General features: G+C 34.8%; 1 protein-coding gene across 3 annotated transcripts in view; it reads right to left on the bottom strand.

Annotated features, from left to right (window-relative positions):
- The window catches only part of STIM2 (stromal interaction molecule 2), a 170,061-nt gene that overhangs the window by 18,080 nt on the left and 126,634 nt on the right, over window positions 1–25,347 (bottom strand). For 2 of the 3 annotated variants that reach the window (XM_010368900.2, XM_030917592.1), the window contains exons 4-11: window positions 20,253–20,364; window positions 16,426–16,541; window positions 13,378–13,555; window positions 12,661–12,838; window positions 8,140–8,307; window positions 7,839–7,862; window positions 7,317–7,417; window positions 6,839–7,077 (exon numbers count right to left, since the gene is read on the bottom strand). In XM_010368900.2, coding sequence (XP_010367202.2) covers window positions 6,839–7,077; window positions 7,317–7,417; window positions 7,839–7,862; window positions 8,140–8,307; window positions 12,661–12,838; window positions 13,378–13,555; window positions 16,426–16,541; window positions 20,253–20,364 — 1,116 coding nt within the window. The remainder of the gene's footprint in view (window positions 1–6,838; window positions 7,078–7,316; window positions 7,418–7,838; window positions 7,863–8,139; window positions 8,308–12,660; window positions 12,839–13,377; window positions 13,556–16,425; window positions 16,542–20,252; window positions 20,365–25,347) is intronic. The other variant, XM_030917586.1, reaches the window with a different exon arrangement.

The raw sequence follows: 25,347 nt of genomic DNA, 5'->3' as shown, positions 1-25,347 counted from the left end.
ATACGAAGATTAATTCAAGATGGATTAGAGACTTAAATGTTAGACCTAATACCATAAAAACCCTAGAAGAAAATCTAGGTAGTACCATTCAGGACATAGGCATGGGCAAGGACTTCATGTCTAAAACACCAAAAGCAACGGCAGCAAAAGCCAAAATTGACAAATGGGATCTCATTAAACTAAAGAGCTTCTGCACAGCAAAAGAAACTACCATCAGAGTGAACAGGCAACCTACAGAATGGGAGAAAATTTTTGCAATCTACTCATCTGACAAAGGGCTAATATCCAGAATCTACAAAGAACTCAAACAAATATACAAGAAAAAAACAAACAACCCCATCAAAAAGTGGGGAAAGGATATGAACAGACATTTCTCAAAAGAAGACATTCATACAGCCAACAGACACATGAAAAAATGCTCATCATCACTCGCCATCAGAGAAATGCAAATCAAAACCACAATGAGATACCATCTCACACCAGTTAGAATGGCAATCATTAAAAAATCAGGAAACAACAGTTGTTGGAGAGGATGTGGAGAAATAGGAACACTTTTACACTGTTGGTGGGAATGTAAACTAGTTCAACCATTATGGAAAACAATATGGCAATTCCTCAAGGATCTAGAACTAGATGTACCATATGACCCAGCCATCCCACTACTGGGTATATACCCAAAGGATTATAAATTATTCTACTACAAAGACACATGCACATGTATGTTTATTGAGGCACTATTCACAATAGCAAAGACTTGGAATCAACCCAAATGTCCATCTGTGACAGACTGGATTAAGAAAATGTGGCACATATACACCATGGAATACTATGCAGCCATAAAAAAGGATGAGTTTGCGTCATTTGTAGGGACATGGATGCAGCTGTAAACCATCATTCTTAGCAAACTATCACAAGAAGAGAAAACCAAACACCGCATGTTCTCACTCATAGGTGGGAACTGAACAATGAGATCACTTGGACTCGGGAAGGGGAACATCACACACTGGGGCCTATCATGGGGAGGGGGGAGGGGGGAGGGATTGCATTGGGGAGTTATACATGATATAAATGATGAATTGATGGGTGCTGACGAGTTGATGGGTGCAGCACACCAACATGGCACAAATATACGTATGTAACAAACCTGCACGTTATGCACATGTACCCTAGAACTTAAAGTATAATAAAAAATATATATATATATATATTTAGAATTGCTGGAATAAATAATTTTTATCACTGATGAAAAAAAGATAATATGAGAGAAAACAAAGACTCAAGATTCATGTGGGAGGTGTATAAATATTAAAACAAACAAGTAAAAAAGTAAACTCCAAGAAAGTAAATAAAAGAGCAGAAATAAACAGAAATATTAACAAAACAAACAGGCTTTTGACAAGAGTGAAATAAAACAGACAACTGCCAGCCTGACAAAGCAGATGAAAGAAGATACAGATAATTATTAGGAACAAAAAAATTTTTAAATGTAACTGAGATTTTTAAAATCATATAAAATAGTATAACCAACTTAAAGCCAATAGATTTTAAAACTCAGATAAAACACAATATTCTAGAAACATGTAACTTCACAAATCTACACTTTTAATCATTAAATTAAATTAATACTACAGTTTAAAAATCTGTTCCTTGTCAAAACATATATACATCAAGGTCAATTCATAGGCAATATATTTAAAATCCTCAAAGAACAAATAATCCATACCTTATACTATTTCAAAGTATAGAATAAAAATCATACAATTTACTGGGTGATTATTGTAGCCCAGGGGCTGGTTCCAAGTGTCTTACAGGTATTACTTAATTTAAATTTAAACATATCTCCACAAGGTAGGCTACATTTTACAGAAAAGGAAGCTGAAACTCAGGAAAGTGCCTCCCACTCAGTGCCCTGAGTAAAAGGTAATACGATTACTACAAGATGAAGTAAAGAATCAAACCCAAGCAGTCTTGTTCCAGGATTCCACATCTTAACCCTACTTTATATTGCTGCCTCTCTCTGAAAGCAGAAAAGAATGGAATGAAAGAACAAGGAGTATAGTATTCCCCCTTATGCTTGGCAGATGCATTCTAAGACCACAGTGGACGCCTGAAACCATGGATAGTCCCAAACTCTCTACACACTATCCTTTTACTATGCATACATACCTATAATAGAGTTTAGTTTATAAATTAAGCACAGCAAGAGATTAACAATAACTGATAATAAAAAGGAACAATTATAATAACACGCTGTATGTGGTTTCCAACCACCCCCACCTCGAAATATCTTATTGTATTCTACTCACTATTTTCAAACCACAGTTGACCACAAGTAACTAGAAACCATGAAAAGCAAAACCACATATATGGGCAGAGGGGGACTACTCTTTGATTTATTTTATGATGTTAACATAATCTTGATACCAAAATCCAAGATAGTGTCAGGAAGAAAAATTACTGGCTAATCCAATGTGTGATTAAAGATGCAAAAATCCTAAATAACAAACCAAATCCAACTCATTCTAAAAATAGCACATTGTGACATAGTTTCACTGACATTTAAAGGATTTACTTAAACAGATTAAAATTCAGCAGAATAAAAAACAAATGATCACCTCAAATTATGCAGAAAAATAATGTGGTAAAATTTAATATCCACTGATTAACAAAAAAAAATTCTTAGCAAAACAGAAATAGAAATGACTTTCCCTAACTTACAAGTAATGTACCAAAAACATAAAACAAAAATACTTCCTGGTGAAATTCTGGCAGCATTCTCTTCAAAGTCAGAAACGGCAATCCCTGTTGCCAGCAGTCCCCACTTTCATTCAATGTTTTACTGGCGGTCTTAGCTTGGGCAATAAAGAGGAAAAACTTACTAGTATTAACATGAAAAAGCCAAGACTACTATAAAATACTTAAATATATGTTTCCATATTTGGTATTCTGTATTCAGCATACCAAATCCAATGGCATTTCCTCATCAGCAACAAGCAATCTGAAATACAGTTTTATAAGAAAGGTAATGTATATAACTACCAAAAATTTATTAAGGTACCTAGAAATTAATCTTTTTTAAAAAAAAGCAAGACCTGCACAGAGAAAAAAAATTATCAATTTTATTTAAAGATATAAAAGATCTCGATAAATGGAATTTATTAATAATTCACTGCATATAAATTCACAACTTAAAAAAAAAGAAATTTTAAACCCAATGGAACCTTTCATGGAATTTCATAAGCTGATCTTAAAATTCAGAAGATTAGTTAAGAGCAGAAATTCTGAATTTGAATAATAAAGGAACACAAGGTCTTATCAAGTATCAATACTTTTTACAAAACCCTAGAAACTAAAGCAGAACGGGGCCAGTGAAACAAAATGGGAGAGCTGGGAGCACTTATGTATCTATGGAGAGAAGTGGTATTATAAGTCAGCAAGGACAGAACAAGAATGAAGCTGAGACAACTGTTTACCCATACCTCAAGAGAGATATTTAGATTCCAACTTCACACTATGAACAAAAATAACTTCTAGGTGGATTATAGGACTAATGGATTAAAGAAAAACTTAAAAACTCTAAGGAGTGCAAACAACAATCTAGCATCTTCTGAAAAAGACATAAAAAGCACAAATCAGATTCACAATTTGCCATTTAAAAAGCCAAACTCTGGAAGATATTTGCAACCCTCAAATAACCAGAAAAAAAAAGAACACTTCCACATCAGTACGGAATCTTGCAGGGATTCCACAGCAAGAACAAGCAACTCAGAGAGGAAGAAATCTGAACAACAAATGCCAATAAAGGAAATGGCACTCAACCTCAACAGTCATCAAGGAAATAAAAAGTTTAGTAATTGTGAGGTATCATTTCATACCCGTTCGAGTTGCAAAACAAGAAAATCAGATTATTCCAAGTACTGATGAGGATACAGGCACACAGGCACTCTTATCAAACAGTGGGTATTTAAACCATTTTGACAGCAACTTGGCAATGACTAGTAAAAGGTGCCTTCCCAATGACCCAGGAGTCCATTTCTAGGTGTCCACACAGAGAAACTCTTAAAGTTATGCACAAGGAAATACAGGTAAAGATGCTTGTTGCACATTGTTTGTAAGGGCCAAGAAAGTAGAAAGAACCTATGTCAGTAGAAAGACGGACAAACTATGGATTTCTAAATACAATAAATAAATATATAAGTTATGGTTAACTCATTAAGCAGTGACCTTAATTCATCTCTACATAAACATGAAACATTTTTGAAACGTAACTTTTGAGCAAAAAGAGTTGTAAAATAACACCTAGTTTGATAACATTTATATACATTTCTAAACACGCAACAATTGTATATAATGTTATGGATATATATGTATGTAATGAAAGTACAACAGGCTTTAGCATAAGTCACAACTTCAAAACAGAAGGGGAGGCAACGTGGTCTAGGTGTATTTGTAATAGTTTATTTCAGAGAAAAAGATAAAGAAAAATGTTGAAATCTGTTTATCTTTTTGGTAGTTGGGCATACTATTTTCAGTCACTTTAAGTGTGTGTGGACGGCTTTATATGAAAGTTTAAATAAACTGTTATCACATTCTCACCAAGGAAAGCACTTAGCAGATATTTAAAAAGTAATAGGAAAAGATATTTTAAAAAGTAATAGGAAAACAACAATCACCCATTCCCCTATCTACACAGAGCTAACCATTGATATTTCCATATAATTAAACAGACAATATTATTCTATGTATATTGTTACAATCTTTTACTTTGTTCTTAACATACTACAGGCATGTTTCCTTGTCATCATTTCAAACTTGTAAAATTTACACAAATCCATGCTTTAAAAAAAAAAAAAAAGCCGGGCGCGGTGGCTCAAGCCTGTAATCCCAGCACTTTGGGAGGCTGAGACGGGCGGATCACGAGGTCAGGAGATTGAGACCATCCTGGCTAACACGGCGAAACCCCGTCTCTACTAAAAATACAAAAAAAAAAAAAACTAGCCGGGCGAGGTGGCAGGCGCCTGTAGTCCCAGCTACTCCGGAGGCTGACGCAGGAGAATGGCTAAATCCGGGAGGCGGAGCTTGCAGTGAGCTGAGATCCGGCCACTGCACTCCAGCCCGGGCGACAGAGCAAGACTCCGTCTCAAAAAAAAAAAAAAAAAAAAAAAATTTTTTTTTAACTGCACAGGAGGGTATAGAAATGAAGAGCCTTCGTCCTTCCCTAGACTTCCATTGCCAAGAGTTTCCCATTTATCAGGTCAGGAAATTAGGCTTTTGTAACTAAGCAGAGTGGAGTACCTCTGTGGTGCCACTGGGTGGAGGCAGAGCTCTCAAATTGCAATCTTTGGTATGAGTTATTTTTCAGAGATAATAAATTTGATCACACATTTCTTTTTTTCTTTTTTTTGAGACTGAGTCTCGCTCTGTCGTACAGGCTGGAGTGCAGTGGCACAATATCGGCTCACTGCAGCCTCTGCCTCCCGGGTTCAAGCGATTCTCCTGCCTCAGCCTCCTGACTAGCTGAGATTACAGGCACACGCCACCACGCCCAGCTAATTTTTGTATTTTTAGTAGAGACAGGGTTTTATCATGTTGGCGAAGCTGGTCTTGAACTCTTGACCCAGTGATCCACACTCCTCAGCCTCCGAAAGTGCTGGGATTACAGGCATGAGCCACCGCGCACAACCTGATCACAGCATTTCTGAAACATTAAATTTATAACCAACTCTTGTACTTTTTTCTTATTTAAAAGTTTAAATTTGCCTATATGACACAATCACTTAAAACTAGAATAATTATTCACATTTAGTACAATTGTTCCTTTTAAAAGACATATGGATATCCAATACCTCTGCCCCCACCCCAAAAAGTGTTTTTAAAAAGTAAAGAAAAAAACTAGTTAATCTAGAGAATGCACCTTCATGCACAATTCAGATATTAAACATGGATTTTAAGGAGGAAATTCAACTTTTAAAAGCTACAGTTCTCAAACAAAAGCATGTACTTATGAATCAGTGTTGCATTTGGCAAGCTTAAGGGCATATAATTCAAATAAACAAATACAAACTGACAATATTCAAACTGCAGAGCTGGCCCAGATCTAGACATAACTTTGCAACCATCACAACCTCACAGTACGGAGCAAGCGAAATGAATGCAGTCACACACTTCTAGTTTTGCTGTATTTACAATCTGTCCACTCTTCTTGTCTCTGAGTGCCGCCTCACTCTCCTTGCATTAACTGTCTGCCGTCAAACCAGAGAAGTAAAACCAGCAAAATAATACAAGTACATACCTACAGTGAGTTAGTGGCAGAGCTAGGATACAAATCACTGTTTCTAAGATCTTCCCCTAATTTTTATTTCTACTATAGATTAAGTGCTCATTTGAAAGGATATTTTCCCCAAAAGCTCAGCACTTCATTCCCATACTGATTTGGCATTTATCATGTGCTATCTTTACCATCAATTATGTTTTTATGTGACTCCTCATTTCGATTTAATTACAAGCAATGTTTTAAAGAAAAAGTCTTATATTCAACACTTAATATAATGTTATATGAAACAGTTGCTCAAATAAACATTTAATAATCAAATTTATAAAGCACTCAGATTAAAGTGTGTATAAATATATAATATAAATATACAAAAAGTATTTATATATGCGTTTCACATGGTATTCTCAAATAGTAAATATTTAAATTACTAACAAAAAGAATGAGAAAACGAAGGATAACCCAAATTTTTTCTCATAGATTTCAAAGTGCATGATTCCTAAAAGGACACAGGGGAAAATTACTATAAAACCTATACCAACACTTTTTGTTGAACTCACCACTTACCAGGAAATTGTGACACTATTGGGGGTGTGTCTTCATCTAAGTCATCAACTCCTCCAGCAATTGGATAGGGTGGAATGGAGACTCTGGGCATCACCACCCAGCTGTGATCAGAATAAAGGGAAGAGGTCAGGCTGGGGAGTCCTGAGTTATGGGCTATCTGAAAGCCACAGATCTTCTCAATTTGTTGCCAGCGAAAAAGTCGTTCTCGTAAACAAGTTGTCAACTCAGAGAGAGCTTTCCTGGAAAAGCCAATAAAGAAATGACTCACTGCACCAAAAGGTCTTTAATATGGCACTGAAAAAAGGCAATACATGAACAGACCGTGGCAATTAACTAATTTCAAGAAGAAAAAACTCACTTTTAAAACTAATGTAAATTATGTAATTATATAATTAAATAATAAATGTAAATTGTTTACAAATTACTCATTTCAACACAATAACAATAAAGCAAATAAAAGCTAAAATAACATTCTTACTTTGCTTCCAGAATTTTGTGGTCTACCTCATCTAGGGAGGAGCTGTGTGCAACGTGCAGAGTCCCAAAGACTGTGCTTCTCTTCTTTTTAATTTTTTCTGCCTTAAACCGAAAAGGAATAAAATAAGGCTAGGTTTGAAAAAAATACAAACATTTATATATATATAAAATAATAAAGTTTATTTTGGTTTTTAATATATTAACAATCATAAAACCAGTAGGGAATTACTAGCCAAGATATCCCTGCATTCCAAAAAAGAAAACAGAGGAGGGAGAAAATGTGCTTTCCTAAGCCAATCGATGTAATTCAAAACTTTATTCTGGAGAATTTTTCTCTTATTTCTATGGTTCAGGAAGACCCGAATCTTGTACTAAAAGTAACAGAAAAACATTAACTATATCCTACTACAATGGTGCTAGTGAGTGAACTAAGCTTTTAAATTCTTTTGCTAGAATTCAGATTAACACTTATTCTCAATCCACACAATGTAAGTGTCAAAATTAATTTCTAGTAACTACTAACCTGCATCAGATATGAAGCAGCAACCTAAAGGAAAAAAGCTCTGTATAAAACTTTTATGATAATGATAAAAAAAAAAGAGAATGTTTAAATCACTAAGGTCACTTTGAAAAGTATCCAAATGCAGTAATTTTAATTTAAAGCTTATGATTACTAGAGTCTATTTACACAGTAAGTTCCAGTTTGAAAAAAGAATCTGCAATAATAAAACTTTTATTCAGATCTGTGTATCCCAGTTGAGTAATCCCTTTAAGAATGCAGCCTAAGAAACAAATTTAGTAAACTTTGAAATACAAGAGAGTACCTCATCTTTAGCAATAGCTAGCTGCATTTCAGCGTTTTGTCTTTTAATATTGTAGTATTGCACTTCAACTTCATGTGTTAACTGAAGCCATTTCTGAAGTGCATCTGGAACAGACCAGCTGCTTCTCAGTTCAAATTCTTTTTCGGCCTTTTTCAGAGCCATGCGAACCTAGAAGAAAGAAAGGAAAGAGGCAGGAAAGGAGAGAGGGAAGAAGGAAGGATTAAAATATTTTTAGTACCCAAACTAAAAGAAAAGGCTATCTTAATTACGCTCTTTGTAAACATCGTTTTAAACTGCAAAGACTAAATACAATAGATTTCTAGCATTAAAATTAAGGCTGAGCTTCAAGTGCATCTTAAATCCACGAGGCAAAGTTGTTAAGTCAAGGAGGGTAGAGAGGGCTTATTTATATCTTAAGTTGCAATATTTAGTTTTGCATGTTATGAAAATCAGACTGAGGGGGGAAAAATCAAGGGTATATACAAACTAAAACTGATCACATTTTTCCCATAATGCATATTTCATTTATGAAGTATTATATAAAGAAGTGTCCAAAATCAGGTGGATACACGTTCTACTCCTCCTCCAAATGTTTCCAGAAGACCTACTGTAGCTCCTTCACTATATACTGATTTTTTAAAAACTGTATTTTTCTGTAGTTTTTCATGACATCTTCTTTATGGCTAGTTATTTCTTATTGTTGCCAAGTATATCTACTTCTTATTGTCTGTGTTACCACTTCTGCTACATAATTCCCTGCTTTGAATACACCAGAAAGTAGCTAAGTGAACATCTGCAGAGCATGTACACATTGTGAGGAAACAGATTCTGAGTGAGAATCCACTTGATTTTTTCATGAGAAACTATGCACAGTCTTCAGTATAAGGATGTCATAGTATTTCTTCCACCTGCCATTTAATGGAGCCAGAAAATAAACAGAAAAAAACAAAAATGCGTGGTGGTTAGTTGAAAAGCACTAAGAAAAAGTATCATAAGGAAAGCCTCACTAAGGAAAGACACAGAAGGAATAGATGATTCATTCTTGGAACGATTTACTTAAAAACTAGCTAGAGTTTTCAAACTAAAGATGTGTAAAGATACAGGATGTAATTTATGAAATTGTGCACATACACTCAACACTCAAGACCTTGAGGCAAAGCGATGAGTGACTACGGAGCATCCTGCGTGTCGAGCACCACCCCACAGATTAGTTTTCCCCAAAGCTAACTAAGGACACTGAAGAGCAAAAGAATGTTTGATCTGAACAAACCCAACTTATTTGAATAAACTTTATAGTGTGCCAGAATAAACCAACAAGAGTACTATACACAAACTTCTGATAAAGAAAAAGAACAGCTGTCAGTTAGTGTGAAAACAAAGAATTGTGCAGAAAAATATCTTTTAAGATTCCAGAATTAAAAACAAAATTCACAATGCAACACTAGGTAACAATTCAAAAACACATTAAAGTAAGGGGAAGAGCACTAACTCACTGAAAGCAAATCCCAGGCAACATATCTGCCTACATAACTAACTGCAATGGCTTGGGACAATACTGTGTTTAACAAGTCAGTTGGGTAAGCTGTGTGGCGTCCCTGCTAAGCTCTCAGGAAGATAAAGCTCAGGTTCATGCAGACCTGCATAACACCACAAAATCTATGTCTACAAGCCCTTTTTCTCAGAAGACTTTAAAGCTAAAATTTCTATACAATTTTCACTTCCAAGGAATTATACAGAGAATCTCAACAAAATTCATTCAAGTTATGTTCTTTAATCATAGATTTTTCTTAATATTTCCGTAAATGTATTTCCCCTAAAAGAGCTCAAACACATTTAACATAAAAACTACTTATATATTTTTTAGCATAAATTGAAGATGAACAATGTTTAGATTGATTGCCAAATAATGACTCAAACTTGTCGAAAGTCTGACCTTCTGGTAGTAGCAACTATTTAACTGTTTTCTCTGCTATTACTCATAAATGTTTCATTTGATCTAAATCCCAACCCTTTGTTTAAATCACATTGTTGTTTACAGGGGAATGAACACAGAAAAAATTGAATAATAAACAGCTTTTGCAAACAATAAGTAACTGTTTAAAATGTAACAATTATTGACACAATTTTTGTATCTTAGGAATAAAACAACAGTAAATAAAAACATGATGTCACAAAAACAGCCTAAATATCTGAAAACTTGGTTTCTAGACCCAACTGTATTATTTATCATCTCTGTAACCTTCAGTAAATTCTTAAAGCTTATTGTCTCATGTAGAATAGGGGTATTTCACTTGCCCTGATTAAAGGCTTCCTGAGACTTTTTCTAAGAAACTAATTTGTGAATACTATTTAAATCACACAAAATATAAAGTGGTACTTAGTCACCCAAAAGTCTCTGTTCTAGGAAAAATAACACTATATAAAAAACATACCGGATTTTCCTGACTTCTAAATTTATGTTGATTATTCTCCAGACAAAATACAGTAATTCCCTGAACTATGTGGAATTGTGGGTTATGTCATATTATACATCATTTCTCAGTTAAACTTATTTCTACAAGCAAAGCTTTTAATAGCAGTATAAGACACAGACTTTGGAATATGACACGCAAAATCTTGCCTTTACCAGTTAACAGCTGTGTAACCCAAGGCAAATAAGTTATCTAGCCTCTCTACACAGCTCATTTGTAAATGAAGATAACATCTATGTGTTGTGAGGATTAAAATTTATGAGCAAACCACTGGCAATGTGTGTGGCATACACTTCTGGTACAGAGTAAGCCCTCAGAAAATTGTGTTTCTTATTAATATAATCATGCCAGACAGTGTTCTTTTAAAAAAAAAAATTTCCTTCCTTTAAATCACCTTTTACTGACCCAGGATCTAATGAGTTTACATTCACACCAATACATCATATTTTGGTAACTTCAGGTTCTATTGAGATGTGCACGGTCTCTCTCCCAAAGCTTTAAGTTAGAATGTCCACAATTCTTGGGCCCTTTTTTTATATTGTCTCTTCTCCTTCACTGTGAGACAATCACCTGTGAAGTCCTACCATCGGTTTATATCTCTGTAGAAGAATTCCAAACTACTGTTTTCTGATTTGCTCTTTCTTATGTACAAAGTTTAGAAAGACAGAAATATGCCAGAACAAACTGTGAGTTGGACATCTTGGTGGAAAAAGGCAGGAAGGGTAAAGGGCATAGTACCCAATTCTCGGATACAGTATGATTTCGACTAGGCCTTTTTTGTCAACTCCTGATTCTTTGCTACATTCTGTGCTGATATGATTTGTTAGGTGAATGGGGCATGACTGTAAAATATATCTAAGAGTTCTTAGAGGGAAGAGCTCCAAAACACAGACATCTAGGAGTGTCAGAGGAGGAGTGGTTAACAGTTGTAAAAAAGATGGCTGCGTTCAGTCAGACATAGTCTCATAAAATGGCGATCTTGAAGGAAACAGTAATGCACAGTGCATATTTTCTCCTGAGTTGACCTTAAGTCATTCATCACTTAATTTGCATTTCTTATTTAGCACTATATTAAGAAGGCAGCAACAGTGCATAAAATGAAGTGGAGGCAGAATACCTAAGCTCTTGCCCTGCTTTATAACTGAGTCACCTCTAATTTTGAGCAAGTTTTATAATCCTCATTTTGTTCTTCAGTTTCATTATCAGTAACAAAAGCATCAAAGTCAGAAGGAGGAGATGGGACCACAGAAGTAGAGGCTGGAATGACGCACTTTGAAGACAGAGGAAGGGGCCATGAGCTGAGAAACGTGGGTGGCCTTTACCAGTGGAGGAGGCAAGGAAACACATCCTCCCCTACAGCCTGCAGAGGGAACACAGTCCTACAGGCTCGCCTCAACTCACTCTGACCTCCAGAACTTTACGATGATAAATTTATGTTTATTTAAACCACTAAGTTTGTGGCTTTTTTTTTTTTTTAAAAAACAGCAGGAACAGGAAACTAATGCATCTGCCTATAATTAAATTCTCCCAGCACCTCACCCTCTCCAAAGGACTCTGTGCAATGCCTAAATGCCTATTTTCTATCTTAAGTAACCGAACAGGAGAAGCAGGTATTGGAAAGGAGCTTCTTTCCAATTATGTTTCCAGATTATGTTCTAAAACTATTTAACAGGATTCAAATGGATGTTTAATAGAGATCCTTTACCTTTGCAGAGAAGTTCAAACTTAGATATACTTTATCTTACTACATTACAGTCAGAAACTTAAACATATTACAGATGTTAAACACCTTAAATTTACTCAAGACAATGAACATGGCAAGAGTTAAGATTTCATGAACGAGTGAACATGATGGCAACTTTATCTTTCAGTTACTGTGTTATTTTGCTATATGAACTTTGATCAATGCTAACAACATAAATGATTCTTTTATCAACTGAGGAACAGTAGACAATGGAACTAAATGTAGGAAACTGAAGAAAAACAGGACCTGCCTCCTCAGAGTGGCAATGTTAACATCTTTACAACTGACTTTTTTTAATGTAAATACCTGTTCCAATTCCTGTTCTGCATACTGACGTCTACTCAATTCACATTCAGCTCCCTCCCTTAGCTCTCTCAGCCGACAAGCCTCCTCCTTTGCGTAATTGATTTCATCCATCATTTTGCGCTCTAAATTTTGCTTTTCTACAGCAACATTTCTGTTTTCTTCCTGTGCCTTTTCAAGCCTTATAGAACAATAAAAATAAAAATTCCTCACAAAAATTTCCAAAGTTTTATTTTTTACAAAATAATGAATACTGTGTCAAGCAATTAAATACATATTTCAATCAAAAATCATAGCATTTTTCATTAGCCCTAAGTTTGGTTAATAAAAATATCAGGCAACTTACTATACAGCTATTTTGGTTATCCTGGGCTCAAAAGACAGGGAAGACAGGGAAATACTCTTCCGCAAAAAGCTTTTTAAAAATTCGTAATTATTTAAATCAAGTTAAAAATAAAACTTAGCTACACATCTAATCCCACTATATTTGACTTACCTTCACTGTTCTTCTAGTCATTTATTCTCAAGTACACACATTTATAATAAATCTGTAATTATAAAAATATACTTTTCTAAAAAAAGTGAAATCAAATATGCATATATTCCTGATGTGTATAATAACCTAAATATAAGTGTTTAAGCACATGCCCATATTACTTTTTTTTTACAAATTGTATTTGCCTACATAAATAACATGAGTTATGATTTTTCTGAACTTACCTCTCTTGTAAGTCCATTAGACTTTGCTCTGCAGTTTGTAGGCTCTCTAAATCTTTCATCATTTTTGCAACATGTTCTTTTGATGTCTTATTCTGCGTATAAGCAAACCAGCACCCTCCAACACCAATTACTATAGAAACTGTGAGGATAAAATCTTTCATCCAGTTATGAGGTGGGCCTATTAAGAGAATTACAGACGATTAAATTAATCTTTGAATAGGACAATACAAAAAGACACTTTTTAAGTAGTATCTAAAACAAAACCAAAAAGTGGAGATCTCTTTCCCATGCACAAGCTCTAGCCTTTTAAAAATTCTTTTTTCAAGTAATGACTGTGCTTCTTATAACTCTTTGATATACTAGACTTATAGAAGGGTAGAGGTAAACCCACATGGACACACCATGCCCCTGCTAGTGGTAGACGGAGTGGCCAAAGTCATGGGGACCCTTGAAAAAGCAACCGCACTTCCAATCATATGCTGCCAGAATGGTCCTCTGTGGGGTGAAGGGAGCCATCAAAAGTATCACCACCATCATCCCAACTCCCTTCCTTCAGTGAAGCCAGACAGCTGTCACATTTTTGACACACTTATAAACCTGATCACTCACCAAAATGTATTTTCCCCAAGGAGGTAGCCATATAACTAATTAGGTTAGGTTAATCAGTGGTTCTCAAGGCTGGTGGTAATTCCTCATCCACCCCTAGCAGACATTTGACAATTCTGAGTTGTCTCAACTTGGAGGAGTGGTTACTGGCATCTAGTGGGCAGATGCCAGAAGTACTGCTGAACATCCTACAGTGCACAAGACAACCTCCCCCCTGTGTCACCCCTGCTAATAACAAAGACTTATCCAAGAACTACCCAGCCCAAAGAGTGACTAGTGCTAAGGCTGATAAAAGCCAGGGTTAAATAGTAATAACAATTATTCAATTTTAGGTGTCTATATGCCAGAGATACAGGGGTTACTGGCGTGATGCTAACCCCCAGCCGTATGTCTAAAACAACAAGGGAGAAGCCAGGGCCTACTGCCTTCGGTGATACAAAACACAGAAATCACTATTCAAATTTCCTAATTCAGCCCAGTCAGTACACACTACTTTTCACGGGGCTCTCTGGAACAGACACAATGATAGCTAATATATTATTGTAATGCTCCAAAGACATACAGCTCACAGTGAAAAACTGCCTACATGCCCAGGCCTCCAGCAGAAACATATTTTGAAGTTTGGTGACATAAAGAATTCTACAGAAATCCCAAGTTCCCAGGCTGACAAGTCTGGGGTTTGGCTATGTTTGTGTAGTGTGATATGTAGCATGCTCTACATCAGAGACTCTCAGTTCTCCATATTGCCAGAGTGCACACCCTCACCCTTCCACCTGTAGTGGAAGAAATGTACGGCTGAAAGCTACAATCTCAAAAGCATTTTTTATTTCTGTCTCACACTGAGATGTTCAACTCAGGTTCTCCTTCAACTATGAGCCCTATTCTCTGATCATAAATAACAATAAATAGATAAATAAGGTCCCACACTCAATAATAAGCACTAGACTGGAAAAGATTTAACAAAAAAAAAAAAACTCCTTTAAAATGTATCTCTGTTCATTTCACAATGCTGGTTTTTAAAATAAATCTAACATAAGTGTTCTGACTATGAGGCACATTCACTCAAATAATCATCTAAGACAAACATTTAAAATCATTAACTTTTTAAATGGTTTACTTAAATATTTGTTTACAGTCTTTTTTGAGACTAGTTTGATTTCTTTTCAAATGACTTGGTAATATAATTTTGGGGGCTTAGAAAGGTGTTAGTTTCAAGATTAATAAAATATGAATATTCCTGATCAAGTTGTAAAGAGAAACAAATTCTATACTTTAATTCCTATTTTTACCAACCACTCACATGAGAAAAATTGGACAGAATCCCACAGAAGACAATCCCCCAATGGATTCAGTCTGGAAGTGAGGACAAGGAAAAGGTTGGAAAGGGCATCATCTCTATGGAACGCTCGGCATTTCAGTAGTGTTCTGTTTCCTAGGGTTTGTAATTTCCACCAACAGTGCATTTCCACCAACTCTCATAAGGGGAGTTCCAGCTGTTTCACCAGCTGTTCTTTTAGTCCAAGCCAAAAAAGAACCACCAGTAAAGTCATAAAATCTATTCAACCAATTCTAGTTACCCTTTTTTTAGAAGGGCCATTCCCAAGATGGTATCATAGAAACCTGAAAATCTAACTCCAAGAATTCAGGGAGAATAAACATTAGCTTCCTACTTTATAACTTAAGGAAGCAATTTTTCTTGTGGTAATTTTGTTATTCTTTTTTGACTTAAAAAAATAATTCCTTTAAAAGGTGTACTTTTCAAACACTTTCTCCCAAAGCTTTCTGAAAAATTTGAAATTAAATAAAACAAACATATTAAACTTCTCTTCTGGGGAAAAAAAATATTCCTGTCAAAGTAAATAAATACAAGGTTTATTTTCTTTACAGATATTGCATAACACTTTCTCAAATGTTTCTCTTCAAAATAATCAAATAACATTGCCTACTTCCTGCTCCTGCCAGTATAGTTCGTTAATTTATAAAGCTTCAAGTGAGTCTTTGCTTTCCATCTATATCTAAAAAAACCCTTTTCTTGGTACTTAGTGAAATTGTTAGGCTCTATTGCTTCATGCCATCAAGATGGTTAGATTGTATTATTTTTTAAGAGATTCCTCAGTGAATATCCAATTATAGTAACAGCAACATTAAAACTGCTCCAAAGATTCAAAGTTTTAAACCTAAAAATTCTAAATTAACAGCTAAATATAGTTTTTTTATGTATCACTTCTTACATTAGTAACCAGCTTTGAAAATTTCACACTCATATTTCAGTGACAGAAAATCCCAACCTATAAATCTTTTAAGAAAGTAATATACTTCTTTCACAGCTAATAGATGATTCTTCTTAGAGGCCTACTATCTTATTTTTTTCTTTCCTTAAATAACACAGAGATGATCAGGATATTATCTTACATCATCCTCTGAGTGAGAGAGAATACTAACGTGTTAGAGGTCCAAACAAAACCACATCCAATGCCTTGAGCTGAAGTTTTTGTCTGTGACTCCGGTCACTGATTTTCAACTGGGAGATCATAAATGAAGGTTCGTGCACTGCTATCCTGTTTATTTGAAAAACATAAATATATATATTAAATGAAAATATTTCTAGTACATAAATTTAAATATTTGAGCAACACATTTAATACTTTACATATTACTGACGATGACTGTTGGAGCTCATCCATGTGCGATTTAATAATTTGTTACACGTTTCAAAAACCTCTTCAGAGCAAACTTAGCTGCAGAAAGACTCCTGTATGTTAAATCATTTAGTAGCTACACTGAAAAAGTTTTTATTTTCTAAGGTTACTTTCTGTTATGACTTACTATGATTTAGAAATGTATAAAGTTGAAAAAAAAACTTTTTTTTGAGACAGAGTCTCACTCTGTCACCTAGGATAGAGTGCAGTGGTTTGATCTTGACTCTCTGCAACCTCTACCTCCCGGGTTCAAGCGATTCTCCTGCCTCAGCCTCCCGAGGAGTTGGGACTACAGGCACCCGCCACCCCGTCTGGGTAATTTTTTGTATTTTTAGTAGAGATGGGGTTTCACCATGTTGGCCAGAATGGTCTCGATCTCCTGACCTCGTGTTCCACCCGCCTCGGCCTCCCAAAGTGCTGAGATTACAGGCGTGAGCCACCGCGCCCGGCCTAAAGTTGAAAATATTTTATAATCATTAATTACTTCTGTCATTTATTATCCTTTCACAAAGGATAATAAAACCGTAAGTAACTTAATTTAACATCTACAGCACATTTTAAAAAACAGTTTTCAATTTAGATCATATTGATTTTCTTTAAAAGTATCAAAAAATCTATACCTTTAACATTCTAATGTTTAAACTGTTTAAAAATTGAACAAAGTACACTGAAGTCACAAGTGGGAAATAAAAAGCCTTCACGGATTGAGGTAGGTAGGTAAAGGAATTTATATAATAAGAAGTACTAAACCATCTTATTAGCTATGAAGAAAGCATGTAGGGGGCACAGGTAAAATAAGGAAATAAAATCACTTTATTATGGACCGTAAACACAAGCAGCCCAGTACTCAACTAAGATTTCTTAACAACCAAGTATGATGCTGGTAAAGATTTCATTACAGAAAGTCTAATAATAATAACAATGACAATAAACACAGCCATATAATATATGCTGGGTCCTGTACCAATGGCTTCATAGTCAAGAAAACCTTATAACAGTACTTCCATTTTATAGGTGAAGATACTTGTGAGAGATTAACTTGCCTAAGGTTACATAATTAGCAACAGATAATACAAGGATTCAAACCCAAATACGTACGATTCCAAAGACTACTCTGAAACACTACATTTTGTAGAGAAAGGTATCAGTACTCTCTAAGTATGGAGAAAATTACAGGAACTCCTATGAGGCTTCTATAAAACCGTAAAGAGCAAAGAACTCTAACATTCCCTCTCTAAAATGCCTTCCTTTATCTTCACAGGTACTTTCCTATAATGCTTCCCTTACACCTTTAATATGACACTTATCAAACTGCACACAGGCAAAGCCTATGTCTTATTTCTGTATCCCCAAAGCCTAATGTAGTACTTGACAGAAGCAGAAGCTTGATAAATGTTTGTATAATAGCTGAATGAATGTATGGACGGATGGATGCATGAATGCATGAATTAATAGCAAACTATCAATAGACTAAGAAAGACAACAAGATGTAGTAAAAAAGAAAATACATAACAAAAATTTATGCAAGATTCAATATGAGTCCAGAGGTAAAAATGATTCCACCTGAGTGGGTGAGGGTATCAAGGAAGGCCACATAGGCCTGAAAGAAATGAGGTGGTATGTGTCGGGTGAAGAAAGCCTTAGTATAATGTTTGGTAGTAACAATTACAGAGTAGAAAACACAGTGAAAGGTTTAAGATCACCACTACAGTCAACATAAAACATAGTTTTAGCTACCTTTGGCAGATGTAAAGGGTTTTAACGTCACAGAAAAGAAACATCATAATGGACTGTTGTAGGCCAACTATCTAGAATATGTAATACATTTTCTTATACATTCTTTGAACTAGCTCTTATGTCTACAGATACCATACAAAGAGCTCTGGAACTTACACAATAATTGAAATTAATAGATATTGCTCCTTTAAGTTGACTCATCTAATTTCCATTACCACATAACAGGGGCTTAAGAAAGAGTTTATTGTTTTCCTTTCTCCTCCCCTAAAAAAGGTTCCAATGGGCTGACCTGAAAACTGAACTTATGTTTTTCTATAATAACATGTTCACTGTTTAAGGAGTTATCTTGACAAGTGTGTGATGTCACAATTTTACCAGAATTGGAAGCATCTCTGATCATCTTTACTTAACCAAAAGAAATGAGTAGCTATAATACTAATTGTCAAAACACAGATTAGCCTATTTTATTTCATGTTGTTGTTATATAAAGAAGTTTCTCAAAACGCAACAAGGAAATTTCTGTTGTTCCTCATACCCAGGGCAACACATATAAACTAAAAAACTCTAATTTCATTTTAATGTTTGACTCTGTTTTAAGAACTTGTTTTAATTAAAAGAACTATATTTTATTTGATTTTTGTCTTCTTTCGAACATCTAGTTGTACTATGAACATAAAAGATATTCAGGAAGTAGTTATCGAATTGAATCTTATCCCCATAATTTCATCATTCTAGTCATGTGTATAATAAAATCAGAAATACTAATGTTGGTGTTCAGAATACATTTAAGAGAGATTTGAAAACTTTCAACTTGATCCAAAATACAAAACTCAAAGCAACAAAGGATATTTATCTAAATAGGGCATGTAAGGAAGTTGACTAGGGACACAATGTATATATTTCATTACATATAAAGATCAGACTGTAATAACTGATCAGAGTCTTTTTTGATGTAGGAAATCATCCAGGGAAAAATAAAACTTAAGAAGCAATCTTGTAAGGGTAAAAAATTCTGGTAGAATCATTACAAATTTTGACATTTAAATCCTTCAAAATTATTAAGTTAATTAATTAGAAATTATAATTTCTAAATTATATCATTTGGTATTTGCAAATGATACAACTTAGATATAATTTAGAAAATAAAATTTAGAAAACAACTGGATTCAGACATCTAAGGGAAAAACTGGCAATCTGGACTTTGCTATCAAATCTATCTGGGTTTAAATGCTGCCTTGGGTGAAATGTTTAACTTGTCTCTGACTTGGTTTTTTAACCTGTAAAATGGGAAGGACAATATATAGCTCATTTTAATCATGAGGGTTAAATGAGATAATATAAAGTACTTGTATGTAACATACATTTTTAAATGGCTGCTATTTTTTATTAATTTCATTTTTAAAATTCAGGTATAACGTATAGACACCATAATTCAATGGTTATTGTCATTTAAAATGTCACAAGAAAGAGATGCACATTAATCCATTCAAGTAGGTGTGTTCACAAAAATGAATCAGTATCAAAAAAAAAGTTTTTCTTAGATCAGTCAAAAGTTGACCCTTGATGTTATTTACAAATGATATAGTTGACCCACCTTCTGAAACTCAAAATCATGTTCCTTGGAAATAATTTTTTTCAAGAGCCTGATTATTTAGACAAGAAAAATTGATTAAAACTTGAAAATGCATAATTTAGAAAGATTAAAGAATGGATACATTTACATTTCCTTTGTGCCCTCAGTCATGGAAGTAACTTGTACATTCAGTATGGGAAAAGACATCTAGCATATAACTCTCCCTGAGAGGAAAATACATTTGCATAACAAAGACTCACCTGGGAAGTGTCGTTCCTTTGACATTGTTGTCTCTAAAATTCTTCTCATATTGGGGTAGTTCAACAAACTCTATCAACCACTGAAGAGTGTCTTCAAGGGTCCAATTATGAACTGCAGGAGATAAAAGGGGAATGCGTATTTTAAACACACCTGCTTCCAGAAATACATATTATATAATTTCAGAGAATATAAAGATGTTAGATTGCATTTTCAGTTTAATCAACATTAAGTACTAAAATTGTATCCAGCACTCTATGAGAGAAGAAAGCCTTACAATCAAAAACAGAAGAGATAGATAAAAGCAATTAGGACAAAGATTAGCATAATTAATTCTAAAATAAACACCTATACAAAGTTTGTAAGGATGAAATAATCTATGATTTCTCTGGTTGTAGAAAAATTACCAGATACATACTCGTTCATTCTTTCATCTAGCCATCCACCCATATAGTATTGTAATACTGAAAACATTCTGAATACCAGATTCCATTCTAAGCACTGGGCATATGGCAGTGAATAAAAGGATAAAGTTCTTGTATGGAAATTAAATTCCTTTGGGTTTGGGGAGGGGCACTTTATGAAAGAAGGAAGAGGAAGGGAAATTTCAGATAGTGATTAACTTAAGAAAAGAAGGAAAGATGTCAGGGTAAGCCTCTCTAAGGAGTTAACATCTGAGACCTAAAAATTGCAAGGAGCCACATTGTGAAGATATGGGTGAAAAATATCCCAAAGAGAGGAAAAGGCTAGTAAAAAGAGCCTTCAGATGGAATGAACTAGCAGGGTTTGAGAGACTAGCAGAAAGTCAGACAGGAGCTAGGTCATGAAAGGCTTTCAAGAACTCTGGATAGTTTTCGAATTTCAATAAAAAGAAGGGAAATAATCTTTTTTTAGAATATTGTTCTTCAATGTGGAGAATGGATTGTTCAAGGTAAGACTAAAAATGGTCCAGTCTTATCGTGAAATACAGAGAAATAAGAAGACCATTCATTATATAATTGCCTAGGACAGGAAAGGATTATTGTCTTAGACTATGATGGTAGTAGATAAGATGACAACAAGGAGTCAGATTCAGGATATATTCTGGGGATAATGCTATTAAGATGTGCTGATTAAATGGACAGGGGCTGGTAGCTAAACAAAAGCCAGAAGTACAAAGGGTGCTACCATTAACTGAGATAGAAAAGAATGGGGAGGAAAAGATTGGGGAAACAAGCAGGGGCAGGTGATAGAGATCAAAAGTTGTTTTAAGACATGTTATATTTGAAGTATGCATCTGACATTTAAGTGTAGATAATATAGTAGCAGGCAGACCCGCAAGTCTGGAGCTTAGGAAAAAGTGAGGTTAGGAACAGAAGTATTAGTGGGAAGTTATCAGCATATAGACGATCTTTAGACTAAATGACATCAACCAGAAAAGACAGCTATTAATAGATTCTAGAAGACTGGACTTAAATCAAGAATAAAATGATAACTAGCATCTCTTCGCCTGGATATTTATTTTAAATTAAGTCCTTTGTACGCATTTTCTTACATCTTAAAAAAAAACTTACAAGGTTCTAACATATTTATCTTTATTTTGGAAGTTAAAAACTAAAAAAACTAATGGAACCAACAAAGTAAGTAGCAGGACTGGATTTGAACTCAGGCACACTGTCCATAGAACAAGACTTTATACTACTCTGAAAGTACTAATACTAAAAAACAGTAAAGATATAAACAAGCAGTTAAGCACTGGATGCAGCTCAAAGGTTTCTGCTTATGAAGGGTAATGATGAGTTTATGCAAAGGGAAGGATGCAAGTGTGCTTAAAAATGAGAAGTTCTATACCGTCTGCATTTAATTTGAGGGTTTGGGAAAACATGATGCTTATAGACTACAGAAGAGGTCAAAGGAGAGTGAGGAAAACTTGAGCAATAAAAGCAGATCTGGGAATCCATCTGTATATAAATAAATCTGAAAAAATATTTCTGAGAAGCTACATAAAAATATGAATTCACACTTGCAAGCAAAGCTAGGTTTCCATCAATCTGCCTTTTTAATTAAGTGTTCTTTAGAGAATAAACTTAAATAGACCACAAACAAAAACCAAAAACATTTAAAAACTAGACGTGGTAACTGATACTTTTATATTGAAACAAAGCTTTCACTGTTCTCCCCTTCATGTGTTCCTACCATAAAACCTGGACATGGGTCTGAGGCTGCTGTATCCATTTAACCAAATAACAGGATGTCAGCGGAAGGTTCAGGCCCTGGGTGTTTTCCACTGAATTTAGTGCATTCAAAGTAGACTTTTTACTCTTAAGTTTCTTCCTATTCAAAATGAACTGCATTGAGAATTGCCCTGTCCTGACTGCCAAGAAACTCATGGTGCAGCTGCACCTCAGACACCCACACAAAATCCCCAGCCAAGAAAACAAGGTAAGATTCTCTCTTTCTGTGACCGTTCAACAGTGAAAATTACTGATCTAAACACTTCAGCACATCAAAGTCATCCCTCAATTTCCAGTAAGTCAGTATAGAAAGGAATAAAACTCAAATGAAAAAGAACACATTAAAACTGCCCAAATCTTAGTAATACACTACTTAGCAAATTAAAAATTGTAGTGTTCTTGACAATGAATCTTTAAAACAAAATTCGAACAGTACAGTTTATTTTGGGGGGAGATTCACTTCTCCTTTTGCTGTGGTTTCCTTGGTGATACTTAGTAAACACTTTCACTTCTCTTCTCATGACCGAGACTTGCATTTTTTATTAGCTTTCTCTGTTCCAAATACTCTAGTTGTCTTTCAATTCTTAGGACAGATCATACTATGTCCTTCTTCAGGGCCTCTGTACGTGCTGTTTGCTGAGTATAAGCTCCTTTTCTCTATCCCTCCACCTTTTTGTTTCATTAAACCTTCATATCTCCGCTAAAACTTTAACTCTTTAAGTGAGCCTTTCTGAACATTACTATATAACCTTTTTTTTCTTCCTTTTTTATAGGGACGGGGTCCTGCTGTGTTGCATAGGCTGATCTGAATTCCTCAGCCTCTCAAAGTGCTGGGATTACAGGCATGAGCCACCACACCTGGCCCCTGATTATTAATCCCTTAGTAGATTTTATGCATAGCATTTAAATAACTATAACTACTTATTTGTATGATTATTACTTCAACAACTGTTTATTTCAATAAAGTTTAAGTCTTCTGCTCATCACTCTAACCCCAGCACTTGGTATAAAGGCACTCAACAAATGATTTGTTGGATGCTGTTGAATGAAGTAGAACATGTTTAATTAATAAGTCTTACGAAAATCTATTTTTACATTTTGGTGGTGAGACAAACAGAAACGGATTTGTATGTATAAGGAATTCTTTTTCAACATTAAAAATTTCAATAGCTTTTGGGGTACAAGTGATTTTTGGTTACATAAGAAATTCTTGATGGTAAAAGAGTTACTCATTTAAGAATTATCTGGTTCCTTATTACCTGCCTCTCGCTGGTCTTTTACACACGCTGTTGGTAAACAGCACTTCCATCAGATAGCAAGCAGACAGAGATACACCATTCCTTTCAAAGGTATCTTTCCCAATCTGCAGAGCTACAGAAATGTCAGTTTCTAAAATGTTAACTTACATTGTTTCTGCTTGAAATTGTGGCGAGTGCTATAGGTCAGTGTCTCAAAGCAATTTTTGGCAGTTTATTCTAAGACTAATGAAAAAACTCGGGAATGGAAACAGACCCAATTTTACTCCCAGCTGTGCCACTGATTCAGGATATCATAGCCACATTATTTAACTACAGCTCAGATTATCTTTCTAAAATTGATATTATACTTATTTTGGAAGTACATATGGTTATTTTGATACACGTACACAATGTGTGATGATCAAATCAGGGTAACTGAGATATCCGTTACCAACTTTTCTGTGTTGGAACCATTATAATTATCTTCCAGCTATTTGGAAATACACAATAAATTATTGTTAACTTTAATTTCCCTACTTTACTATCAAATACTAGAACTTACTCCTTCTACCTAACTGTATTTTTGTACCCATTAACCAACTTCTCTTCATTCCCCTCTTCCCTTCCCAGTCTCTGGTAACCACCATTCTACTCTCTACTTCCATAAAACCTACTTTTTTAGCTGCTACATCTGAGTGATAACGTGATATTTGTCTTTCTGTGCCTGGTTTATTTCACTTAACATAATGATCTTTAGTTCCATGTTGCTGCAAATAACAGGATTTTGTTATTTTTTATGGCTGAATAATATTCCATTGTTCTTTATCCATCCACCTGATGGATGGATTTTCTTTATCCATCCACCTGATGATGGACACTCAGGTTGATTCCACATCTTGCCTATTGTGAATAGTGCTGCAGTAAACATCAGAGCGCAGGTATCATTTGAAATAATGATTTCCTTTCTTTTAGAATTATATGCTAGTTCTATTTTTAGTTTTTTTGAGAAACCTCCATACTATTTCCCATAACAGCTGTACTACTTTACATTCCCACAAACCGTATATAAGAATTCCCCTTTCTCCACACCTTCAAAAGCATTTGTAATTTTTTGTCTTTTGGTAAAAGCCATTCAAACTGGGGTGTGATGATATCTCATTGTAGTTTGGATTTGCATTTCCCTGATGATTAGTGATGCTGAGCATTTTTTCGTATACCTGTGGGCCACTGGTATGTCTTTATGCCTACTCAGGTCTTTTGCCCATTTTTTACTCAAGATTGTTTTTCTGCTATTGAGCTGTTTGAGTTCCTTATATATTCTGGTTATTAATCTCTTGTCAGAAGGATAGTTTGCAAATCTTCTCCCATCCTACAGGTTGTTTCTTCACTTAGTTCATTGTTTCCTTTGCCATGCAGAAGCTTTTTAGCTTGATACAATCCCATTTGTCTGTTTTTGCTTTTGTTGCCCATGCTTTTGAGGTCTTAACCCCAAAAACTTCTTGCACAGACTAATGTCCTGAAGCCTTTCCTCAATATCTTCTAATCTTTTCAGATCTTACATTTAAGTCTTGAATCCATTTTGAGTTGATTTTTGCATATGGTGGAGATTTAGATTCATTCTTCTGCACAGAGAGATCCAGTTTTCT

This window comes from Rhinopithecus roxellana, chromosome 2 (assembly GCF_007565055.1).
Source record: "Rhinopithecus roxellana isolate Shanxi Qingling chromosome 2, ASM756505v1, whole genome shotgun sequence".
NCBI classification, from domain to species: domain Eukaryota; kingdom Metazoa; phylum Chordata; class Mammalia; order Primates; family Cercopithecidae; genus Rhinopithecus; species Rhinopithecus roxellana.
This window is presented reverse-complemented; position numbering and strand designations above follow the sequence as displayed.